The 22,121-nt window shown below is 43.0% G+C and overlaps 1 protein-coding gene across 2 annotated transcripts in view; it reads left to right on the forward strand.

Moving 5' to 3' along the window:
- BLTP3A (bridge-like lipid transfer protein family member 3A) overlaps nt 1–19,687 on the forward strand; it is a 54,090-nt gene extending 34,403 nt beyond the window's left edge. The window contains exons 9-21 of one of the 2 annotated variants that reach the window (XM_082637467.1): nt 3,311–3,397; nt 3,914–4,084; nt 4,471–4,610; nt 5,017–5,158; nt 5,407–5,600; nt 5,809–7,265; nt 11,934–12,130; nt 13,878–14,032; nt 14,117–14,267; nt 16,159–16,421; nt 16,868–16,976; nt 17,102–17,208; nt 17,615–19,687. In XM_082637467.1, the coding sequence (XP_082493593.1) occupies nt 3,311–3,397; nt 3,914–4,084; nt 4,471–4,610; nt 5,017–5,158; nt 5,407–5,600; nt 5,809–7,265; nt 11,934–12,130; nt 13,878–14,032; nt 14,117–14,267; nt 16,159–16,421; nt 16,868–16,976; nt 17,102–17,208; nt 17,615–17,740 (3,299 nt within the window). In that variant the 3' untranslated portion in view covers nt 17,741–19,687. The remainder of the gene's footprint in view (nt 1–3,310; nt 3,398–3,913; nt 4,085–4,470; nt 4,611–5,016; nt 5,159–5,406; nt 5,601–5,808; nt 7,266–11,933; nt 12,131–13,877; nt 14,033–14,116; nt 14,268–16,158; nt 16,422–16,867; nt 16,977–17,101; nt 17,209–17,614) is intronic. The other variant, XM_082637468.1, reaches the window with a different exon arrangement.
- Nucleotides 19,688–22,121: the final 2,434 nt, after the last annotated feature.

A 22,121-nucleotide genomic window follows, 5' to 3' on the forward strand; every position in this document is an offset into this window, starting at 1 on the left:
CTCCCTCAGGATAAGGGCTGTGAGCCAAAGCTTTCTTCATCTCTCTTCAGGCTAGGCTATCCTCTCCCACCATCTCACTGGAGAATTTTAGTCATTTATGTACACTATTTACCATTTATGTGTCATATATGATTATGTGTTTATAATTAAATATGTTGATAATGGGTAATTATATTTGATTTCTATTCTAAACCTTATTTTAATATGTTCAGTCGTGTAGTTTATTGTTCTTTTAGTTCCAAATAAATCCAATAGAGGGAGCCATGCTCCCTCTCCCTCCAGTAGCCTAGGTCATGCATGTTCAACTGGGATGATATCTCCCCACAGCAGATAAAAATCCACTCTTTTATTTTAAACAGATATATATTTATTGAGATATCATTCATATACTGTACAGTTCACCCATTTAGAATATACAACTCAGTGTTCTAAAGTATAGTCATAGGGTTATGTGATCATTACTACAATCTAATTTTAGAACCTTTTTGTCATCTGTAAAAGAAACTCTGTACCCATTAGATGACACTCCCCATTTTGTAGCTCTAAGCAACCACTGATCCTTCTGTTTTGATGTTTGCCTATTCTGGACGTTGAAAATTGGTTCTTTGGTGAGGGGTGGGGGTGGGGGTGGGGGTGAAAAAAATTTTAGATATAACAGTGCTTAACCTTATTGACAAAATTTTATTCCTTAGTATTTAATTTCTCTTACTGAGTTTTCTTGGGTATCATATGAGCAACACTGATGTTGAGTTCATGGAAGATCAGGGCTATAAACAATGGCAAACAGATGGCTGTGATTAGAAGACTTTCTATCTATCTATTGCTTGATCTTAAAGTCAGATGGTGAGAGGTGGCCTGTACACAGCTAGCAGCTGTCATTGGCTGCCTCATCAGTGTTGTTTATGTTTAATCCTTAGTACTTTTGTGATTTGAACTTTGAGAATTAAATAAAAATCGTTTATATTTTATTATTTAATTCTACAAATTGTTTAACAAATCAATAATTTAGTTAAATGTTGAAAAGGAAAAATATTGACACTATCTGAATATCTAGCACCTAGTTAAGCTAAAGTTATTTTCTCATGTTAAGCAAAAGTTAAAAGCTAACAAAATAATAATTTTAAGAAATTAATTTAAAAACTTTATTTTATTCAAAAATAATTTTGAATAACTAAAAATTTGATTATATCACTATTATGTATTTATATAAATTACTAAATTGCATATGTGATTCTATACATTATAATTTATATAAGAAATAAATTACATTAAAAGTTACTCAGCAGGGCTTCCTTAGTGGCTCAGTGGTTAAGAATCTGCCTGCCAATGAAGGGGACACGGGTTCAAGCCCTGGTCCGGGAAGATCCCACATGCTGCGGAGCAACTAAACCCGTGCGCCACAACTACTGAGCCTGCGCTCTAGAGCCTGTGAGCCACAACTACTGAAGCCCGCGTGCCAGAACTACTGAAGCCCATTCGCCTAGAGCCTGTGCTCTGCACCAAGAGAAGCCACCGCAATAAGAAGCCTACACACCGCATTGAAGAGTAGCCCCCACTCGCCGCAACTGAAGAAAGCCTGCACACAGCAACAAAGACCCAATGCAGCCAAAAATAAATAAATAAATTTATATATATATAAAAGTTACTCAGCAGATATAGTTATAAACTTAAGTTAAATATTAATAGCTTTAAAATTTTAAATTTAAATTTTCACACTTTATTTTTTAACCTTTTAAAAAAAATTTTTGGCTGTATTGGGTCTTTGTTGCTATGTGCTGGTCTTTCTCTAGCTGTAGCAAGCGGGGGGACTACTCTTCATTGCGGTGCTTGGGCTTCTCATTGCAGTGGCTTCTCTTGTTGTGGAGCATGGGCTCTAGGCGTGCGAGCTTCAGTAGTTGCAACACGTGGGCTCAGTAGTTGCGGCACTTGGGCCCTAGAGTGCACGGGCTTCAGTAGTTGTGGCGCATGGGCTCAGTAGTTGTGATGCCTGGGCTCTAGGGTATGCGGGCTTCAGTAGTTGTGGTGTGTGGGCTCTAGAGCACAAGCTCAGTAGTTGTGGCGCACGGGCTTAGTTGCCACATGGCATGTGGGATCTTCCCAGACCAGGGCTTGAACCTGTGTCCCCTGCATTGGCAGGCGGATTCTTAATCACTGTGCCACCAGGGAAGTCCCTTAACTTTTAACTTAAAAGAATTATTTAGTCTTTCTTAACCTGGCATTGAATAAAAGGAATAAGCTTTATTCTTATTCTTTTTATGTATAAAGCACAGGTAGACATATAGTACATAAGATATACAGTATATCTGTGGTATTAAATTTCATGGAGAAGGGACAATTAGGAAAAAATAGCTAAACAGGCTCCTATGAGGTGGTAATTTTGACAAAAAGGTTGAGCAACAGGAACACAGGTGTAGGTGTATCTCCTAGTAGGATGGTGGTTAGTACAGAACCTTGGCGTGGTGATATCTAGAGTGGATGGAAATGACCCTCCTGGTTGTAGGTGTACCAGCTTACAGCTAGAAGTTTCCATGGTATTTCCCTTCACCTGGAAATAGGATGGAAGGGATAGGAGGGAAGTGCAGAACAGGGTAGGTTAGACAACACACATATGTAGAAGAAATAGTCCTTGTTCTTACAGTTCTTAGAGTCTAGTTAGAGAGATAAGACAGAAACATGGAAAGTTCATTCATTTAGTAAGAATTAAGTGTAAATTCAAGATAAACAATAGAATATTTGACTTATTGCAAAAAAATTCAATTTATCTACACTATTCTGTATGTTTATAATGTCCTTGTTAGTGCAGTGTTTTTAGTATTCCATGGTACTTCATATGTACAGTGTGTAATGACAGTCTTATATCACAGCTTTAGCTAAGATATGAAAGGAAGTAATATGGGTCCTGTTTTTTGGGGAGTTTGGCTTATGCCTCTCCAGGTGTTGTGCTGAGGGGCAGCAATACTAGTGTTGCCAGGTTTGGGGGAATCAATCAATCAAGGTTGCCTGTGGGAGACCTAGGATTGGAATTCTAGAATCCTGAGTTTTGCAGTTTCTTTTGTCTTTCCGGAAATCTGACAGCCATTTACAGAGACAGTGGAATATGCTTTTTAAAAAAAATGTTTTAGAGCATGTCCATTGCAATTCAAAAGAGGAGGGCCTCAGCCTTGCAAATCACCTGACATCATGGCCTTTCGGCTGCACTTATGTATCAGCCAGGCTTTGGAGCTGACCCTTAGGAGGACTTTTAAATGTTTCAAATGGTGTTTAGGCCTCTGTTTCTTCTTCTGCTGTTCACCTTTATTTTTCTTTGTAGGTGTCTCCGCAAACAGACTCATGGGTGGTGCAATGCAGCTTACCTTTCGCAAGATGGCATTTGACTATTACCCCTTCCACTGGGCAGGTAGGAGAATTCTGAATGGGTGCAGTTTTAGCGTGGCCTAGGTATTGAGGCCATATGCCTGGGTTCATCCCTGACTGCCCAGCAGAAGGGTGCCAGGGATTGCAGCACATGCTCAGAGAGGTGTTGGCAATAGTCCTTTTCAAGAGGACATCTTCTGGAAACTTGCAGGGTCTACTGTTGATGAGAAGCAGTAGGAGGGGAGGCAGTGTCTGAGAAGTTGCTTTTGATTCTGTGCTCTACCCCTTACTTCCACTAGTTTTAGAACCTCTCCAGTGGTCCATGGTCAAAGATGGCAAAAGTCAGCAGCTGACCTTTAGGGAACCCTAGGGAAAAATCACATATAGAATCCAGAAGAACTTGAGTACTCTCACTAGATAATTTTTACTTATCTCAGAGAATTTTGGATTGGTGGTGAGGGATCAGATTCTGAATTATGGAAAACTATACCAATGGAAAAGAAAATTTGTAACATTGGATCATGATCTTAGACTAAAATCTTTTTGCTTTATCACACAGGCGATAGCTGCAAACATTGGGTGCGTCACTGTGAGGCCATGGAGACCCGAGGCCAGTGGGCCCAGAAGCTGGTGATGGAATTTCAGAGTAAAATGGAGAAGTGGCATGAGGAGACAGGTCTGAAACCACCCTGGCACCTGGGGGTAGACTCTCCCTTCCAGAGGAAGGCAGGTGGGTTATGAGGAGCTGGAGGACTCCTGTTGCTTTGCCTCTTGACATTAAGCACTGGACTGGCTAATTATCCCAACTTACTCCCAGCTGATTATTCCAACTTTATCCCACGGAGAGACATCCGTGACTTTTTTCTTTACGGAGTCCTGTTTGTCTCCAGGGGTAGCTGCAGTGTGGAAGAGAGGTTGTCAGCTTCTCTATTCAGTAGGCCGTTGCCTTGGTCTTAAGGAGAGAATAGTTTTTGAGTTCCATCCTGGAGCTTGCCAGTGTTAAACTCTTTCCTACATATAGCATTAATAATCTTAGGGTTTTTATTTTCCGAATTCTATTAATGATGATAGTTGAGTGTATCTGATTCTTTTTCCCACCTTCTTATTTTTATTTAGATTCTCTCTCCAGTCCTCGAAAGAGCCCCCTTGAAAGAAGCCCCTCTCAGAGCCAACAGGCTGTCTTTCGGCCTCCAGCATGGAATCGCCTACGCTCTAGCTGCTTGGTAATACGGGTGGATGACTTGGACGTCCACCAGGTAAGGAGCCCACGACACAGGGAAACAGGGCTGGAAAGGGGTGGAGCAGTTCATTTGGAACGCAACAAATGTGATCAAGGTTGTAGAATTCGGAGGCTGTTTCCCTCCCTTCCAGGTGGATTTGACACTTTGGTCTGTTTCTTTCTGAGTGTGACTGCTGAGATCAGGACTTGGGATTCCCCACTTTCCTCTGAATACCCCACTACAAACCTTTCACTGAAAAAACGAACTCGTAGATAGTGTTAGTCGGGTGTGAGAATGCCTGGAATCTGCGTGAAGAGCACTGTGCTCCCTGTGACGGACTTTGGAAGAGTTGTAGAGGCTTTATCCTCCTATCTCAGAGGAAATTGAGGACATTCTATTCTGGGTGCTATATAGATGCTAACAGCAACTCGTGATTGCATAGGTTTCTACAGCTGGACAGCCAAGTAAGAAGCCATCGACACTCCTTTCCTGCAGTCGGAAACTTCACAACCTCCCCACTCAGGTCTCTGCCATTCATATTGAGTTCACAGAGTATTACTTCCCCGATAATCAGGAGCTGCCAGGTAAGCATCTGCTCTGGTCAGTCCTTACTGTCTTGCTCTTGCTCTTCGCATTTGTCAGCCTCGGGGGCTCTCTGCTTATATTCTGTTTGTCATTTGGAGTTTTAAGTGTTTGAGTTAGTTTAGCACACCTTTGTTGAAAACTCTTCCCTGTGTAAATACATACCTTTGATAATAAAATGAATATTAGCTGATAAGTGAGAGTCGAGCTGCTACTTCATTCATGGTTTCTTTTTTTCTCTGCTTTCCAGTTCCCTGTCCCAATCTTTACATTCAGTTAAATGGTCTGACATTTACTGTGGATCCTGTCAGCTTGCTCTGGGGAAACCTCTTCTGCCTGGATTTATACCGCAGCTTGGAGCAGTTCAAAGCTATCTATAAGCTGGAAGATTCAAGCCAGAAAGATGAACACCTGGACATCCGACTGGATGCCTTCTGGTTGAAGGTAGGGTAGAGAGTGGGCTTTTTGTTCCCTGTTGGCAGCCACAGCTGCACTTCTACCATGGCTATAATCCAAGGTTCTGCTCTGTCCATTTGATAGAAGTAAGGAAAGCAGTTTTACAGCCCAAACGGTCTTTCATGTGTGTATTAACGGTGGGTTGCAGAGTTGCTCAGCTGGCCATTCTGAATTGGGTTTCATTTTCTTTCTGAAGGTGAGCTTCCCGCTGGAGAAGAGAGAGCGGGCTGGGTTGCACCGTCCCCAGGCCCTTGTCTTCTCTGCATCAGGCGTGACTGCCACCAATACACGTCACGCCCCACATTGTAGCTGTCCAGACCTCCAGAGTCTCTTCCGGGGTTTTGCTGCTGCTGAGTTCTTTCATTCCAATTATGTTCAGTTTCCCAAGGTGCCAGGCGGCTTTAGCCTTCTGCACATGCTGTTTTTGCATCATGCCTTCCAAGTGGATTCCCGACTCCCTCAATCTAGTGCCCTCCCTCCCCAGAGGCTTAAGGCTTCCCAGGATCTCTGGTCCATCCACTTCACCCAGATCTCCTTGGACTTTGAGGGAACAGAGAATTTCAAAGGCCATTCCTTGAATTTTGTGGCCCCCTTCCCCTTGTCGATTTGGGCCTGCCTACCCCTCCGCTGGCAGCAAGCCCAGGCACGAAAGCTCCTTATGGCCACAGAAGGGAGGCTGAAAGCATCCGCCAGCTTTGGCAGTCCTGTCCATTCTGAGGCCCATGCCCCTGACAGTGTGTCCCATCAGAGGTCAAAGACTGAGCATGATTTGAAAAGCCTATCAGGCCTTACAGAAGTCATGGAAATTCTGAAAGAAGGCAGCAGTAGTGTGGATAACAAAGGGCCTCTGACAGAGCTGGAGGACGCGGCAGATGTGCATGTGCTCGTACACTCGCCTAAGCATGTCCGAGTGAGGCTTGACCACTACCAGTACTTGGCTCTCCTCCGCCTGAAGGAGGTGCTCCAGGGTCTTCAGGAGCAGCTTACTAAGGATACCGAGGCCATGACTGGGTCTCCTCTACAGGACCAGACAGCTTGCATTGGCGTCCTCTTCCCCAGTGCTGAGGTGGCTCTGCTCATGCATCCTGTCCCTGGGGCTGTCGAAGCTGACTCTGAGGGTTCAGATACTACAAGCCTTGTAGATTCAGAGCTGTCTCCTTCAGAGGATAGGGAGCTGAAGTCTGATGCCTCCTCAGAACAGGGCCCAGCAAGCCCCAGGAAGGTTCTGGAGGACAGTGACGTTGAAAATCTGGATGCATCCCAGGATAGGCCACTGCCTCTCCATAGCAATGGAGAAGTGCAGGACTCAGATTCTCTTGCACAGCAGGAGGCAGGGAAGGGCCATGAGGCAGTTGATTCCTTACAGGCCAAGAGACTGAGCAGCGCCCAGGCACCTAGCTCACCAGCTGAGTTGAAGCCCCCAGGGGGCAAGGATACTGCTGTGAATGGACAGGGCGAGCTCATCCCCTTGAAGAACATTGAGGGAGAATTATCAAGTGCTATTCACATGACCAAGGATGCCACAAAGGAGGCTCTACATGCCACCATGGACCTCACCAAGGAAGCTATGTCCCTGACTAAGGATGCCTTCAGTCTGGGCAGAGACCGAATGACCTCCACCATGCACAAGATGCTGTCTCTGCCCCCAGCCAAGTGAGTGGTTCTCTGCCTCCTTCATTCACCTCCTCTCTCCCTCCTAGCTCTGGCCATTGGGCTCAGGCCTCCTGCCATGTGCACTTGTAGATTGGGAAGCACCGCGTGGTCCAGGAGTGTGTATGGAATGGCCTAGTTAATGTGGCAAAGGCTTTAGTTTTCAGAGCTGCCTGTAGAGCAGCGGAAGAACTTTCAGGCTACTTAGAGGATATAGGCATACAGTCAGAGGGACTTTACTTTCAGGACTACACCTAATTCTGTGATAGGAGAAGAACCAGAAATTGCAATAAAATAACAAAACCCCATGGATTTTCTCATGCCTCCATGTATCTTAGCCTGGTCTTGGGCAGTTTTCAAGTCAACATTTATTGCTTCTTAGCATCAAGCTATCTCCTCTTTCACTGATTCACTGTTATTGATACATCTATGCTGTATCAGAATAATAATACCTGGCATCTGTATGATATTTTATTCTTTTCAGTGGGCTCTCATATAGTATTCTGTTTGATGTAATCCCCACAGCAGCTCGGGGAGGTCGCTGCAGATGTTTGTATCCCCAGTTTATAACTGAGGAAATGGAAGCTTCAGAGAGGATGAGCCCATGGATCCTGTATCTTATAACTAGAAAAGCTGGGGCTTTGGACTTGCTCTTTCTGGTACACCTTATCAATATTTGTCAGAGTAATAGAGAAGGAAGAATTTCACTCATCCGTTCAACAAGTATTTTTTGAGCCCTTACTGTGTGCCAGGCTCTGTGTTAGACGCCGGGGCTACAGTGGGGAGTAAGCAGAAAACACAGAAATGCACAGTCGGAAGAGTGGGAAGGTATAGATTTTTCCATGGGTGCCTGTGGTTTTAGGAAAGATAATGAAAACTGTGGGAAATCTTCGCTGGGACACTTAGTGGTTTGGGGACCATGGTTTGAAGATCAGTGGCTTTAGAACTTTTGTCTAAGTGGATTTTCTTAAGTGTGTCTCAAAGCAATGCCTGCGGGTATACTAGCACCTGCTAGGCCTAGATAGCCTAGGAGGAAAGAGGAGGAGAGCTTAAAGGATTAATTATGTAATAATACTAGGCAACATCTATTGAGTACTTTCTATGTGTCAGGTCTTGTCCTAAATATTACAATATTAATGCATTGAATTATTGTAAGAACCCTATAAGGCAGGTCCTAATATCACTCCACATTTTACAGATGAGAAAACTGAGGCTCATAGAGGTAAGAAACTTGCTCAGGATCACACAGCTTGTGAGTGGTGGGGTGGGGATTGAAAGCCTGGACTCCCAATCACCTGATGTGCTGCCTTTTCTAATTAGAGAAGAGTAAGGGAGATGAGAAAAGAGGAGAGGTTAAAAGGAGAAAAGAAAGGTGTGTGATACAAACTCTTTTTGAAACACCAACACTGACTTCCTAACTGCCCAGGCCAGTGGCCTTTTCTCAGTCATCTTTTTCCAGGACTCCTCTGTGCAGTCAGCCTTGCTGGTCAGTTCATTCTGGGCACTTGTAACCCACCCAGTTCCTCGCACTTCTCGGAAGGAGTCTTTTCTTTTCCCTTGGCTGCTCTCTTCTTCCTTTTATCCTGTAAATGGAACTGTTCCACAGCACTAGGCTGTCCATATTCTGATCACATTTGTCATAATTTTTATTTTTTAAATTATAAAAATGATTTGTGTTCATTTCGTTGACAATGGGGAAAAATAAAAGAATAAAGAAGAAAATGTTAACAGTCACTTGTAATGACATTGTCCAGAGATAGCCATTGTTTACATTTGCATCTGTTTGCTTCCAGTTTTTCTACACATATTTGTGTATCCATGCGAATGCTTATATGTGCCTACTCATATAAAATACACAAATATTATTTTATAATATTTGTGTATTTATATTATTTCTATATAATATAGAAAATTTCCAGTTTTATTCACTTTATGATTTATTGTGAATAGTTTCCCATTCATGAGGTATTTGAACATACAATTTTTAATTGCTCTATTATATTCTTGCAGATGGGTGTATCATAACTTATTCATCCAGTCCACTCTCTGGGGGGCATCATTTAGTCTGTTTCCAATTTTTTCTCAGGTAAAACCAAGGCTGTGTTAAACGTCCCTATTTTTGTGAACATTACTCTTTATGCATATCTAAATCTTTAGAATAAAACCCAGAAGTGGAATTATTGGGTCAAACACTACAAACATTTTAAGGTTCTTGATGTATTTACCAAACTTTCAGAAGGTTTATATCACTCCACATTTTTGAATACATTTGACCCTTGATCAATGTGGTGATTAGGAGCACTGAATCTCTGTGCAGTTGAAAATCTGCATGTAACCTATAGTTGGCCTTACCTATAAGAGGTTCCTGCATATAAATGGTTCCAACGCATCCACAGATTCAACCATCCGTGGATTGTGCAGTACTATAGTATTTACTCTTGAAAAAAATTTGCATATAAATGGACCTGTGCAGTTCAAACCCGTGTTGTTCAAGGATCAGCTGTACTTTCGCTCTAGGTTATTTTGTCCATCTCCTCACGTCTGCGAGAGTCCTTATTTTCAGTCCTGACTTCCCTCCCCTCCCCTGCTCTTGCTTTAAAACTACCTACTGCCCATAGCTCCACATTGATCTCCCAGGGGTGCCTTGAGCCTCATATATATAAAAGGATAAATTCCTTATCCCTCCCTCCCCCGGCCAGTTCTCTTTTTCTTTCTTTTTTTGGTGGCATCATTCCTTTGCTCATTCAAGCTCTGCTTCTTCCAGGCATTTGTCGGGTTCTGACCATACTTTTAAACTTAAGCATGCTTCAGAATCATCTGAAGGCTTGTTAAAACACAGAGTGCTGAGCCCTGTCCCCAGAGTTCCTCGTCCAGTAGGTCTGAGATGGAGCCTGAGAAGCTGCATTTCTAATGAGTTCCCCTTTAGATGGTAATGTTCCTATGAGGATGACGCTGGGAGCACAGCTCTAGGGAGTCTCACATCTGTTTCTCCTGTCTGCTCCCACATGTGGACTATTTTAGTGAACTATTAGTTGATTTCCTCATTGGATATCTTTCCCTCTCTAGTATATTTGGAAAAGGCAGGTCAAACTTCTTTTTTAATTAATTAATTAATTAATTAATTTGTTTATTTATTTTTGGCTGCATTGGGTCTTTGTTGCTCCGCGCGGGCTTTCTCTAGTTGCGGTGAGCGGGGGCTACTTTTCCTTGTGGTGCGTGGGCTTCTCATTACGGTGGCTTCTCTTGTTGCAGAGCTCGGGCTCTAGGCGTGCGGGCTTCAGTAGTTGTGGCACGCGGGCTCAGTAGTTGTGGTTCGCGGGCTCTAGAGCTCAGGCTCAGTAGTTGTGGGACACAAGCTTAGTTGCTCTGCGGCATGTGGGATCTTCCCAGATCAGGGCTCGAACCCATGTCCCCTGCATTTGCAGGCGGATTCTGGACCACTGCGCCACCAGGGAAGTCCCAGGTCAAACTTCTTAAACCACAGGTATGATCTTGTTATTTCCCGTTTCTAAAGCCTTCTGGCTTTTTCTTTATTCTCCCTGAATTGAGTTTGAACTTCTTAGTGTGGCATAATCAGTTATTATGATATATCCATATGGCACTTTACAGTTTTTTAAAATAGACTATTTTCTAGAGCAGTTTTAGCTTCATAGCAATATTGAGTAGACTATACAGAGATTTCCTGTATGCCTCCTGCACTTCACAGTTTTCAGAGCACTTTCATGCATTATCTTTTGTCCAGGGTTTTCTATAATCGGGCTGCCACTCATGTGGTAAAGTGAAAAAAGCACTTAGCAAGAAGTTAGGAGACTTGGGTTCTTCTTAATTCTACCTTTAACTGGGACTGAGTCAGTTTCTTCACCTATAAATAAAATCAGAGCGTGGGCACATAAGGTCTTTAAAGATTTCTTTAAAGAAACCTTTCTAACTTTATCTTCTATTGCTCTCCCCCGACAAAACTTATGCTCCAGCTGAGTTGAGCTCTTTACTAGTCTCCAAAGGTACATTTCGTTTTCTGGCTCCATGCCTTTGCTCATGCTGTTTCTTCCCTATGGAAGGCCCTCTTTGTCATCTCTTTCACAGTCCTTCAAGGACCACCTCAAACATAATCTCTTTCCACAGGGCCGTTCTCTTCATCCTTTCCCCTCTTTGGTATTGCCTAGCCTTTGGCTTGTATCCCTGTCCCTCTTACGGTGTGTGTGACTTACTACCATATAAGGTTATTTGTGTATAAGTCTCCCCTCTCCTGATAGAATGTACATTCTTTGAGGACAGGGGATGTCTTATTCATCACTCCCCACCACTGCCCGGTGCCTTGCATGGTGCCTTGTATGCAGAGGTTATTCAGTAAGTACTTGAGGAATGAACATGGGTTTCAGGTACCATTCATAAGCACCAGGGCTGTAGGTAGTTGGTCTCTTCTGTACATGGGATGACCCTGAATAACCTTGACATTTGATATGGGAGAACTGCCTATGCAGTTTGAAATGCTGGAATATGAGGATTCAGAAAGGCCAGCAGTTGAAAAGTGGTCTTGTAGCGGGTAATAGTTGACATCAAAGTTTATGTATACAATAACGGTCTGGGCTGAAAAGGATGGGTATTGCAAGGGAATGGAACAACATACCTCCTAAGCCACATTTGTGGATTTTGTTTTTGTTTTTTAAACAGGGAGCCCATGGCCAAGATAGATGAGGGGGTGGCAGCCCCAGTAGGTGGAGGTGCTGCCCGACTCCGATTTTTCTCCATGAAGAGGACAGTATCTCAGCAGTCATTTGATGGTGTCTCATTGGATAACAGTGGCCCTGAAGACCGGATTTCAGTGGACAGTGATGGCAGTGAGAACTTTGTGATGCTCTTGGAGTCTGGTAGGTGGAAGCAGAGCCGGGCAGAGTTGTAGAGCCCCAAGAGTGTTCTTTCTGATGCCTGTATTCAGACCAGCAGGATGCAAAAGGAGCTGAGATTTGATAAAGTAGACATTTTCTTAATCAGAAAACCAAAAGAAGAGAGAAATTTTAGTGGATTTGTGGCTCTGACTTTATCCCCACATCTTCTAGGTTATTGATTAGTACTTGACCTTTATCACAGAACAACACTCAAAGAAGAGAGTGCTAGTCTTACAGCCATGTAGCTGTGGCGGTAAGACTAATTCTGTGGCTGTATCAATGGTGTGTGTGTTTGTTGTCTGCTTTTTGCCTAAACTATGTATTTTATTGTTGGAAAATAACTAGGAGCTTTCTGTCTATGATAAAACAAGTAACCTTTAGGCATTAGATTAATCACCACTAGGAGTTAACACTATTTCTTTCAGCTTATTGAAATGAAAACTTTTAAAATCACCCCTTAAGAGTATCTAAATGAAAATAAAAAGAGAATGTACTGTTTCTTAAGCTGGATGGTATATATCCATGTTTGTTTTGTTATTATTATTAATTTCTTACGGGAAAATCCAAATATTTAAAAATAGACAGAATCAAATAGCGAACCTTCATATACCCATTACCTAGCTTCAGATATTAAGAACTCATGGCCATTCTTGTTTTATATATTCTTCTGCCCACTTCCCTTCCTCCCATATTATTTTGGAGCAAATCCCAAACATATCATTTTATCCATAAATATTTTCATTATGCATCTCTAGAAAATACAAATTTTTTAAATATTAAAAAATTTTAAAAATTATGGTAAAATACACATAACATAAAATTTACCATCTTAACTATTTTAAACTATAATTTAGTAGCATTAATTACCTTCGAATCATTGCACAACCATCACCACTATCCATCTCCAGAACTCTTTCATCTTGCAAAACTCTATACCCATTAAACAATAACTCCTCATTCCGTCTTCCACCAGCCCCTGGCAATCACCATTCTACTCTCTGTCTCTATGAATTTGACCGTCTGGGTACCTCACATAAATGGAACCATACGTGACTGGCTTGTTTCATTTCACATAAAATGTCCTTAAGGTTCATTTACGTTGTATGTAGCATGTATCAGAATTTCCTTCCTTTTTAAGACCATTATTTGTTGTATGTTTATACCACATTTTGTTTAACCATTTATCCGTCCATAGACACTTAGGTTGCTTCCATTTACAGACTTTTTTTTTTTTAATTTTATTTATTTATTTTTTGGCTGTGTTGGGTCTTCATTTCTGCGCGTGGGCTTTCTCTGGTTGCGGCGAGCGGGGGCCACTCTTCATCGCGGTGCGCAGGCCTCTCACTGTTGCGGCCTCTCTTGTTGAGGAGCACAAGCTCCAGACGCGCAGGCTCAGTAGTTGTGGCTCATGGGCCCAGTTGCTCCACGGCATGTGGGACCCTCCCAGACCAGGACACGAACCCGTGTCTGCTGCATTGGCAGGCAGATTCTCAACCACTGCGCCACCAGGGAAGCCCCAGACGTTTTTTTAAGGTGACCAAATACCATTGTCCTTTTAAAAATTAACAATAATTCCCTAAATTCATTAAATATCTAGTTAGTCTTCAAATTTCCAGTTGTCTCATGAGTGTCATAAATGTTTTGTTTTTGCAGTTGTCACTGTTTTTAGAGATTGGATTTGAATAGAATTTTTTGACTCTCAAATTCTTTTGTTACCTTTCTTATGCAGAGTCTGGTCCAGAATCTCTTCCACCAGGATCTCTTCCCAATGTCTTAGACAGTGCCGGTGTTCAAGGGAGCCCTGTTGCGGATAGTTATGGCCAGGGGTCACCGGAGGCCAACAGTTCAGCCTCACCCAGTGGGGAAGACCTCCATCTTCACCTGGTCAGCTGTTCTACTTTCTTCTCTGCAGAGGGTAGGCTGTAAGCTGGAAGCTTGGGACTCAGCTAAGGGAGTCTCCTTTTACAGGTCTCAGTTCTGGTCCTGAAGGTGAATGAGGTGTCTTTGGGGATTGAGGTACATGGTGAGGACCTGACTGTGGCCCTGCAAGCAGAGGAGCTGACCCTCCAGCAGCTAGGCACCGTGGGGCTCTGGCGGTTCCTGCATGGACAGTGCCCAGGTGAGGATGGTGGGATTGCAGGAGAGCTGGTGGGATTTTTCTGGGGCATCCATAGCTTAACTTGCTCCTGTCACTGTGCTCCAAGGGCAGCTACCTTAGTGCCAAGCCCTTGGCGCTTCTCTCCAGCAGCCATCGGTGGGAGGAAGAAGTCTAATGAAGCCTCCTTCTTGCAAGGAGCCTCCCAGAGCTCTTTCTGGGGTTTTGTACTCAGTAGGCTAGTCTCCGCCCTCAACTCCCAGGTGCTACTTATGCTTATACATGAGGACTGTGTCCACTTCTTTGTGAGGCTGCCAACATCAAGCTATATCTGATCAGGGAACTTCTGATTCAGTCCTTTGATATGAATTATCATTTATACTATAAAAGATGACAGGAAAAATCTGGGCTTAAGCTACATGCTTTGTTTAAAAAGTTTTTTAAAAATATTGAGTAGATACTAAAGAATACTTGTAAAATATATATAAGGTATAAAATAACAACAGTACAATGAACCCATGTACCCACTACCTAGTTTAGTAAATAGAACAGTACCATTAACTTTGAAGACCCCAGGAGTCCCTCTCCAGAACCTTCCTCTTGCCTCTCACCTATCATAGGGAATCACTGTCCTGAATTTTTTATTTCTCATTCTCTTGCTTTACAATTCTTCTGCATGTGTTTGTATCAATGTATTATTTAGCTTTGCAGTTTTTCAGGTTTTTCTAAATGGAATCATAGTTTGTATTCTTTTGTGATTTGCTTCCTTCAAGTACCATGATATTCTTCAGATTCTTCTAGGTTGTTGAGTTAGCTATAATTTATTCATTTTTACTACTATATAATATTCTATTGTAGAAATATACCACTTTTTGCTTTTTTAAAAACTGCTTGTGCATACTATGAAATTCACTCCTTGTAAGTATACAATTTGATAAATATTAGTAAGCTTACAGGGTTCTACAACCATCACCATCACCCCCAAAATATCTCTTGTACCCATTACTCTAGTTACTTCTTCAGTCTATTCTGAACAGACATTTGGGTTGTTCCCAGTTTTTTTGCTATTTCAAATAAGTTTGTCTTGACATGCCCATCCTTGTACGTGTCTCCTGATATGTATGTTGGAGAGTTTCTCCAGGTTTATATTCCTGAGGAAATAATTGTTAGGTCATTAGGGTAGGTATAGCTTTAACCTTAGTAGATAATGCCAATTTGTTTTCCAGAATGGTTGTACCAATTTGCATTTATATAGGTATGTAAGTTGTTTCATAGCCTTGGCTACACCTGAGATTATTCTTTATGCAGTTTTGAGTAAATTAGCATAGATCCCACTTGGCTTCCTCAGAGAGAGGTGAGAAGACCAAGACCTGGAGAAAGGAAGAGATGATCAAATTTAGCAGAGTTCAGGGTCCTCTGTTTGTTTGTTTGCTTGTTTGTTTGTTTTTGGCTGTGCTGTGTGGCTTGCGGGATCTTAGTTCCCTTAGGATTGAACCTGGGCCATAGCAGTGAAAGCACCGAGTCCTAACCACTGGACCACCAGGGAATTCCCAAGGGTCCTCTGTTTTAAGAGCTTTACCTTGGCCATCAGCCCAGTGCCTCTGATTCATAGCAAGACCAGCTTTTTATTGGTCCTTAACATCCCTTCTGTCATGAGAGGCGTTAGAGCAAAGTAGCCAACCCACAGTCTTTGCAGTCAGGCTGCCTGCGTGCAAATCGTATCCTTGCTACTTACAAGTTGTGTTACTTCGGGCAAGTTACTCTCTGTGCCGTAGTTCTTTCATCTCTAAAATGGGAATGATAATAATACTTCTGGCCCAGGGTTGTTAGGAATATTAAATATATATAAAGTGCTTAGAGCAATCACTGACTAGTAATTAATTAATATGTTTTCCTTCTGTCTTTCTTCTCAAAGGCACAAGCTTTCAGGAAGCCTCAACTTTGAAGACTGGCCACATCAGGCCAGCTGTAGGCCTTCGCTTTGAGGTGGGGCCTGGTGCAGCTGTTCATTCCCCTCTGGCCACACAGAATGGCTTCCTACGTTTATTGCTTCAGGGCTGTGACCTTGAGCTGCTCACTTCGGTGCTCAGTGGCCTGGGGCCCTTCTTGGAGGATGAGGAGATCCCTCTGGTAGTTCCCATGAAGATTGAGCTCCTGAACTCCAGGATCACTCTAAAGGTGAGAGGAACTTTGGGGTTTTACCCTACACTTTGTCAGGCAAGGGATTCTAGCAGTGACAGCTGTTAACTTCTTCTCCTTTCCCTGTAAAATGTGGTGAGGATCAAGTGAGGAAATGCATATTAGCGTTCTTTGTCAGTGTTACAGTAGTATATAAAAATGCGTTGCTGGCAAAGAGTCCTGGGTTCAAGTGAGGGGATCTTGTCTCTAGCCCTGACCCTTGGCATGCAGCATGACTGTGCAAGCCCATTAGGTTATCAGGTCCTCAGTCTCACCACCTCTAGAGTGGGAGAGACTCAATTATGCCTCTCACATCTCGCAAGAATGTATGGATAAACATACATTTGACATAAAAGTGCTTCCAGCTCAGTGGTAGAAGCATGGCTTGTTACCTAAGCTGCTCTGAGCTGGTTGGGGGCATCATGTGGTTTCTCTCTTTCCTATAGGACGATATCCCCCCCATCTATCCGACCTCTCCAGGCCCCATCCCCATCACTCTAGCCCTGGAGCACGTTGTGCTGAAGCGGAGTGACGATGGTGTGTTCCACATAGGCGGTGAGTTGGGCTTGTCAGCCTCCCGGCTTCTCTGCCTTTTTGCTCCTTTAAAGGAATGGGTGACAACTAGGAATAGTCTGAACGTTGCTGGCAGCTTGTCATTTAGAACCTTTACTTTTTTCCAGCTGCTGCTCAGGACAGATCATCAGCCGAAGTACTTAAAAGTGAGAAGAGGCAGCCCCCAAAAGAACAGATGTTTCCGGTGCCCACAGGGGAGGCTTTTGGTCCACAGGTGAGGATATAACTGAACAGTACCTTTCCCATAAACCCTTAGGGGCTGTAATCACAGAAGCTGGTAAAACCCAGAGGGCTGAAAAGGTTGCTTGTGCTGGGTACAGCTGGGTGGTCTGGGCTCCTGTCACCTAGCAGCAACTTCTAGAAGTGCTGAACAGAGGACGTAAGTCAGGAGCTGGAGGTGAATAGTTGCTGATGACATCTTCCACCTGTTGCTGTCCCTGCACCTGATGAACTCTGAAGAGGGGTTTAGGCTCTTAGCAAATATCTAGTTGGGTTCTCTTGATCATTGACCAAACTTGTGGGTTGTTCTGCTTGAATTCTTACTCCTTGTTCCCTTACTGGATGTTTCTGCAAGGTGTGTTACCTTATTCATTCACTGTGAATTACTAATTGTTCCTCAGGTACAAGAACTGCCTACCCTACAAAAGGAACTTATAGAAACTAAACAAGCATTGGCTCATGCCAACCAGGATAAAGAGAAACTTCTTCAGGAGATTAGGAAATATAACCCCCTCTTTGAGCTCTGACAGCAGTGGCTCAGCCATCTGTGCCAAGGAGAGAGGAGGAGATCACCAGCAATCGCACCACCTGCGACAGGCGCCATCCAGTGTTGGACAAGTCAGCTAAGGATGCTCAACTCACTACTCGTGGTGTCCTTTCTACTAGCAGTTCTGACTTGGATGGAAGACAGGGCAAAGTATTACCACGTTCCAGGAAGTTGGGGGCAGCTTTGTGCGTGGCTCAGGCATCACGTCTTTCCTGTATAAAGCCTTTTGGCCCTCTGCACACTAGGTGGAATCTCCTCAACACTGTAGGGTCATTTCACCGTCTGGTTTCATAGCAGAGACATTTGCTTGCTCCACCTGTGTGAACAAGGCAGAGTACCCATCTCCTCAGTTGGTCACCCACAGAGCCGTCAAAGATTCTATGTTCCAGAGCTTCCTGTAGTGGACCTGAGAAGTCCTTGGCTTGAGCTTCGGCCACGGTAGTAGAGTAGAACAGGAAATAGCCAGCAAGGCGGGAGCCTGGGGAGGCACAAGAATACATGAGACATGGAGTCTGCCTTGTTTGGAAAGGAAACCAAGCTCATGTCCTCTTGGCTTATATTACAGTCAGATGTTTCAGGGCTAAGCCTTCTTTCTGTGATGCTTTCATTGCTGTGATGCTGTGGTAGGAAGTAAACAACAGTAGCAGCTCACTTGTATCATCCTTCCCTTCTATAATGCAATTTGTTTGAAAGTTAAGAAAAAACTGTTCACCCTGAGCTAGGTTGAAGGCATGACATGGTGAGGATCGGTAGGGCAGCTTGGTTCTGCGCCGCTGTTGCTGGCTGTGTCCTGTCTCTCTTCCACAGCTGCACCTCACAGGTTATTTCCTGTCTCCCTGGGGTCCCTGGCACATCTGCTTTCCCAGCATTATGACTTTCTACCAGCACTCTCGTTAGCACCTGGTGGTTTGGGAGCTGAAAATGTGTTTTAAACTGAACATTAACATCTCAGCCTGTTTCCTCTCACCCCCCTCTATCACTGTGGCTTTTTAAAATCATGTTAGTTTGACTTAAGTAAAAGACAAAGCAAAACAAAACCCTTCAACCTAGCTAGGTTTTGCCCCTGCCTGATGAAAGAGCTATTTCCCCCTCTTTCTTTACTACCGAATTCTTTACCAACACTCTATCTTCATCCATACTGCTCTGTGATATACTTCAAGCTGTGTTGGACAGAAGTTCATCAGCTAACTCACCTTGAATTGGCAAGATGGCAAAATAGTGATTTAGTAATGTCACTAAAGTCTTAATCACACATGACCTACTGAAGGAAAGATAAAATGGTTTCCTTTATGGGAAATCATGCCTGACTTGTATATTCTAGTTTTTTGAGGATAAAAAGAAATACGTGTTCAAGAAGGAACAATATCTAATTTGCTCAGACTTTTACAGACTTTTTGTTGTGGTTCGTCACTAAGGCAATCTTAAGAACAACAATTACTATGAGATTATGGGAATGTTATCTCATGCTTAGGAAACAACGTAGAGACTTAAAAATGAACACCTTTCTAGAGAGAATGTTAACAGGGTAATTTCCCTATGGGTTGATGCTTGGTTTAACCTTATTTAAGAATTTTATAAATAACCTGAAAGTAGGATATTACAGTGCAATCAAATGTCACTGCTTCCAGGCAGTGAAAGATAAATCAGAAGAAACTGAAAAAAAAAAAAGTGAAATTGCAGAAGATTCACAAACTGGGCTGTGAATACTCAGGAAAGTGACAGGTGAGGTTCTGTGTAGGTAAGTGTGAAGTAATACACTTATGGGAGAATCAGCAACCAGCGAGGCAGTGAGCTCTGTTAGAACTCAGGAAAGAAACCTAAGCATTGCTGAGAGGGAGGAGGGGTCAGTGTGCTGCTGTGGCCAAAAGCCCGACTGCATCATCAGGAAGGGCACAACACAAAACACAGCCAACACAGAAAACAGCACCTCATGCAAGGCCATGGTAATGTCTTAAATTATCTGTGCACTTCTGGTGACCTTATTTACAAAGTATATGGTGAAGAGAGGAAAGGTCCAGAGAACAGCAAAAATTATCAGGTGGTGGAGGTACTTCCACACATCTTTAAAATGTTGGCTCCAGTTCTGGAAAGATGAAAGCTGAGGGTAGTGTTAGGTCAGATATTCAGTCAAGAGCAGGGACATGTTCTTCAGGTCCCAAAATACTAGCTCTAGGGCTGTACCTATTAGCCTTAGGTAAAAGAAAGCACTTCTCGTAGCAAATCAGAAACTTCTAGAGGTCATTGTTCAAGAAGTGGTGCTGGCAGAAACTGTATGGGTACAGAAGGTTTAAGAGGAATCCTTGCATGATGGTTTTCCAAGAGGAATTATGGAAAACTAGGGCTATCTGGTGATATACAACGGAAAGGGTAACTGCATCCCTCCACAGACTCCCCCTTAAGTGCCCCTTTCAAAGGCAGAATGATGAACAAAAAGAATCACTGCTCCTCTCAAGTACGTCATTTCTAATGTGTTTAAAGGGGGAGGAGGGAGAGCCAGTAGCCAGAAAATAGAAGTATTCAACCTTAGGTTCACCTGAATTGGTATAAAATCACATTCTGATTCTCTTCCCTTCCCCTCCTCTTCTACCCACTGTGTCCCTCCATGCAAAGAATTGCTTGGTACACCCTCACTTTAAGCTTGTGCTTAGTGGGAGGCAATAGAAACATCTGGCAAGCACTGAGGCTCACCCCTTTAATGAGCAGAGCTCAGTCAGGTTTCTGGGCTCTCTGGCACTCTCGTCCATGTGACAAATGGAGCCCTAGAATATGAATTTCCTTATGTGACAGCTTTGGGCATTGTGTCTTGAAGTTCCTGCCTCAGGAAATGTGGTTGGGGTCAATGTCCCATGGAATTTTAGTAAAAATCATCTTGTATAACTTCATACTCCTATTCATTGGGGGAAGAACGACTTTCATAATGAAGAAATGTGACCTTGTTGGTAGTCCTCAGGATAAATGTAAAGGAAAAAGACAGAAGGAAAACATAGTAGTATCAGCTCCTTTGGACTGCTTACAATTTCTGCCTTGGAGCTCTAAGACTCTGAACAAGAAATAACAATACCTCAAGAAAATGTCTGGAGTGATAGCACTGCTATCCCTCAAAAGACTTCAGCCACCGCACATCACCATTTCAGCTGTGAAGCATTTACACCTATGTATCATCTGACTGTCTAGAGTTCCTGTTTACACGGATATACTAGAGATGTGCTTTAGTGCATATGGACTGGTTTAAATCTCTCTTAGCTGAGCTGCAGGGATGGTTATCAATCTCAAACTCTGTTTTCAACTCACTGGAATAATTAACCTAGTTTATTAGACTTAGGACAGGAGTAGGTTCTATTCTCGTGATGGCTGCTTTTTGCTGTGTATTTAATCTGACCCTCATTTTGTCACAGGCCTCAACCTTTACGTACCCTTTTTCATGGTTCTGAAAGGAATGGTTCCTGTCTATGGAATATACAAGGGATAAGCCACCCCTCACATACCCCATAACTTAAATGCTTCCATTTAACCCATTTACATCAGTTTCCCCATAGGCTAGTTCAGGGGGTAGTGGAAAGAAGAGGTAGTTTGAATATAGTGATATGGGAAGTTTCCATTCCAAACCTTTAAGGTTTTTTTTTTTTCTCTCCCCTATTTAATACTTGCCTAAACTTCCAAAAACAGTTATAGTAATATCACAAAACTATGGAAACAACATTGCTACACAAGCTAGTAGGATGGTTATTTGAGAACTGCAAGAGCTGTGTCATTGCCTTGTGATTTACCATAGTAATTACTGTGTTTCAAGAGATTCTGGTGTGATGTCCTATCCTTTCAGGGACTATGGCCTTCCCCAGGATCTTCCCCCACCTTCTGCTAGAATAGGAATATTCCCATTCACCTCTGGGTAGGTACGGATAGTAGCTGTTGTTGAATGGGGATTATTTTCTCCCTCTCTTACAACAGATACAAGGGGAAACACTCTCAGATAACCTTAAACTGTGAGGCTTTGCTAAGTGGCTAGACTTGGGACGTGAACTTCCTTATTATTTGTAAATTTCAGCCTTATCCAGTATCTCAAATTGCAATAGGTATAGTTCTTATAACCACTTAAAAAGCTCCCTCTGAGAGCTGAGAGATCTGTTTTTGTTTCTCCGTTCAATATATTAGTTTTTGGTCAAGATTTAGCCCGAGTCTTACAGCATTTCTTTGTGGAATACACTACCGAAGTGTCTTCTCCGTTGGCTAGCTATATGTTTAAAGCCATGAGTTTTAATGTAAGATACTAAAATCCAGATTTGCCCAACTTTGTGTGTCCAAGCTGTTTCCCCCACTCAGGGTGCTAAACAGAATTGGAATCTTTACTAAGACATGCTCAG

Source organism: Mesoplodon mirus (genome assembly GCF_964341445.2).
Source record: "Mesoplodon mirus genome assembly, chromosome: 12".
Lineage (NCBI taxonomy): Eukaryota > Metazoa > Chordata > Mammalia > Artiodactyla > Ziphiidae > Mesoplodon > Mesoplodon mirus.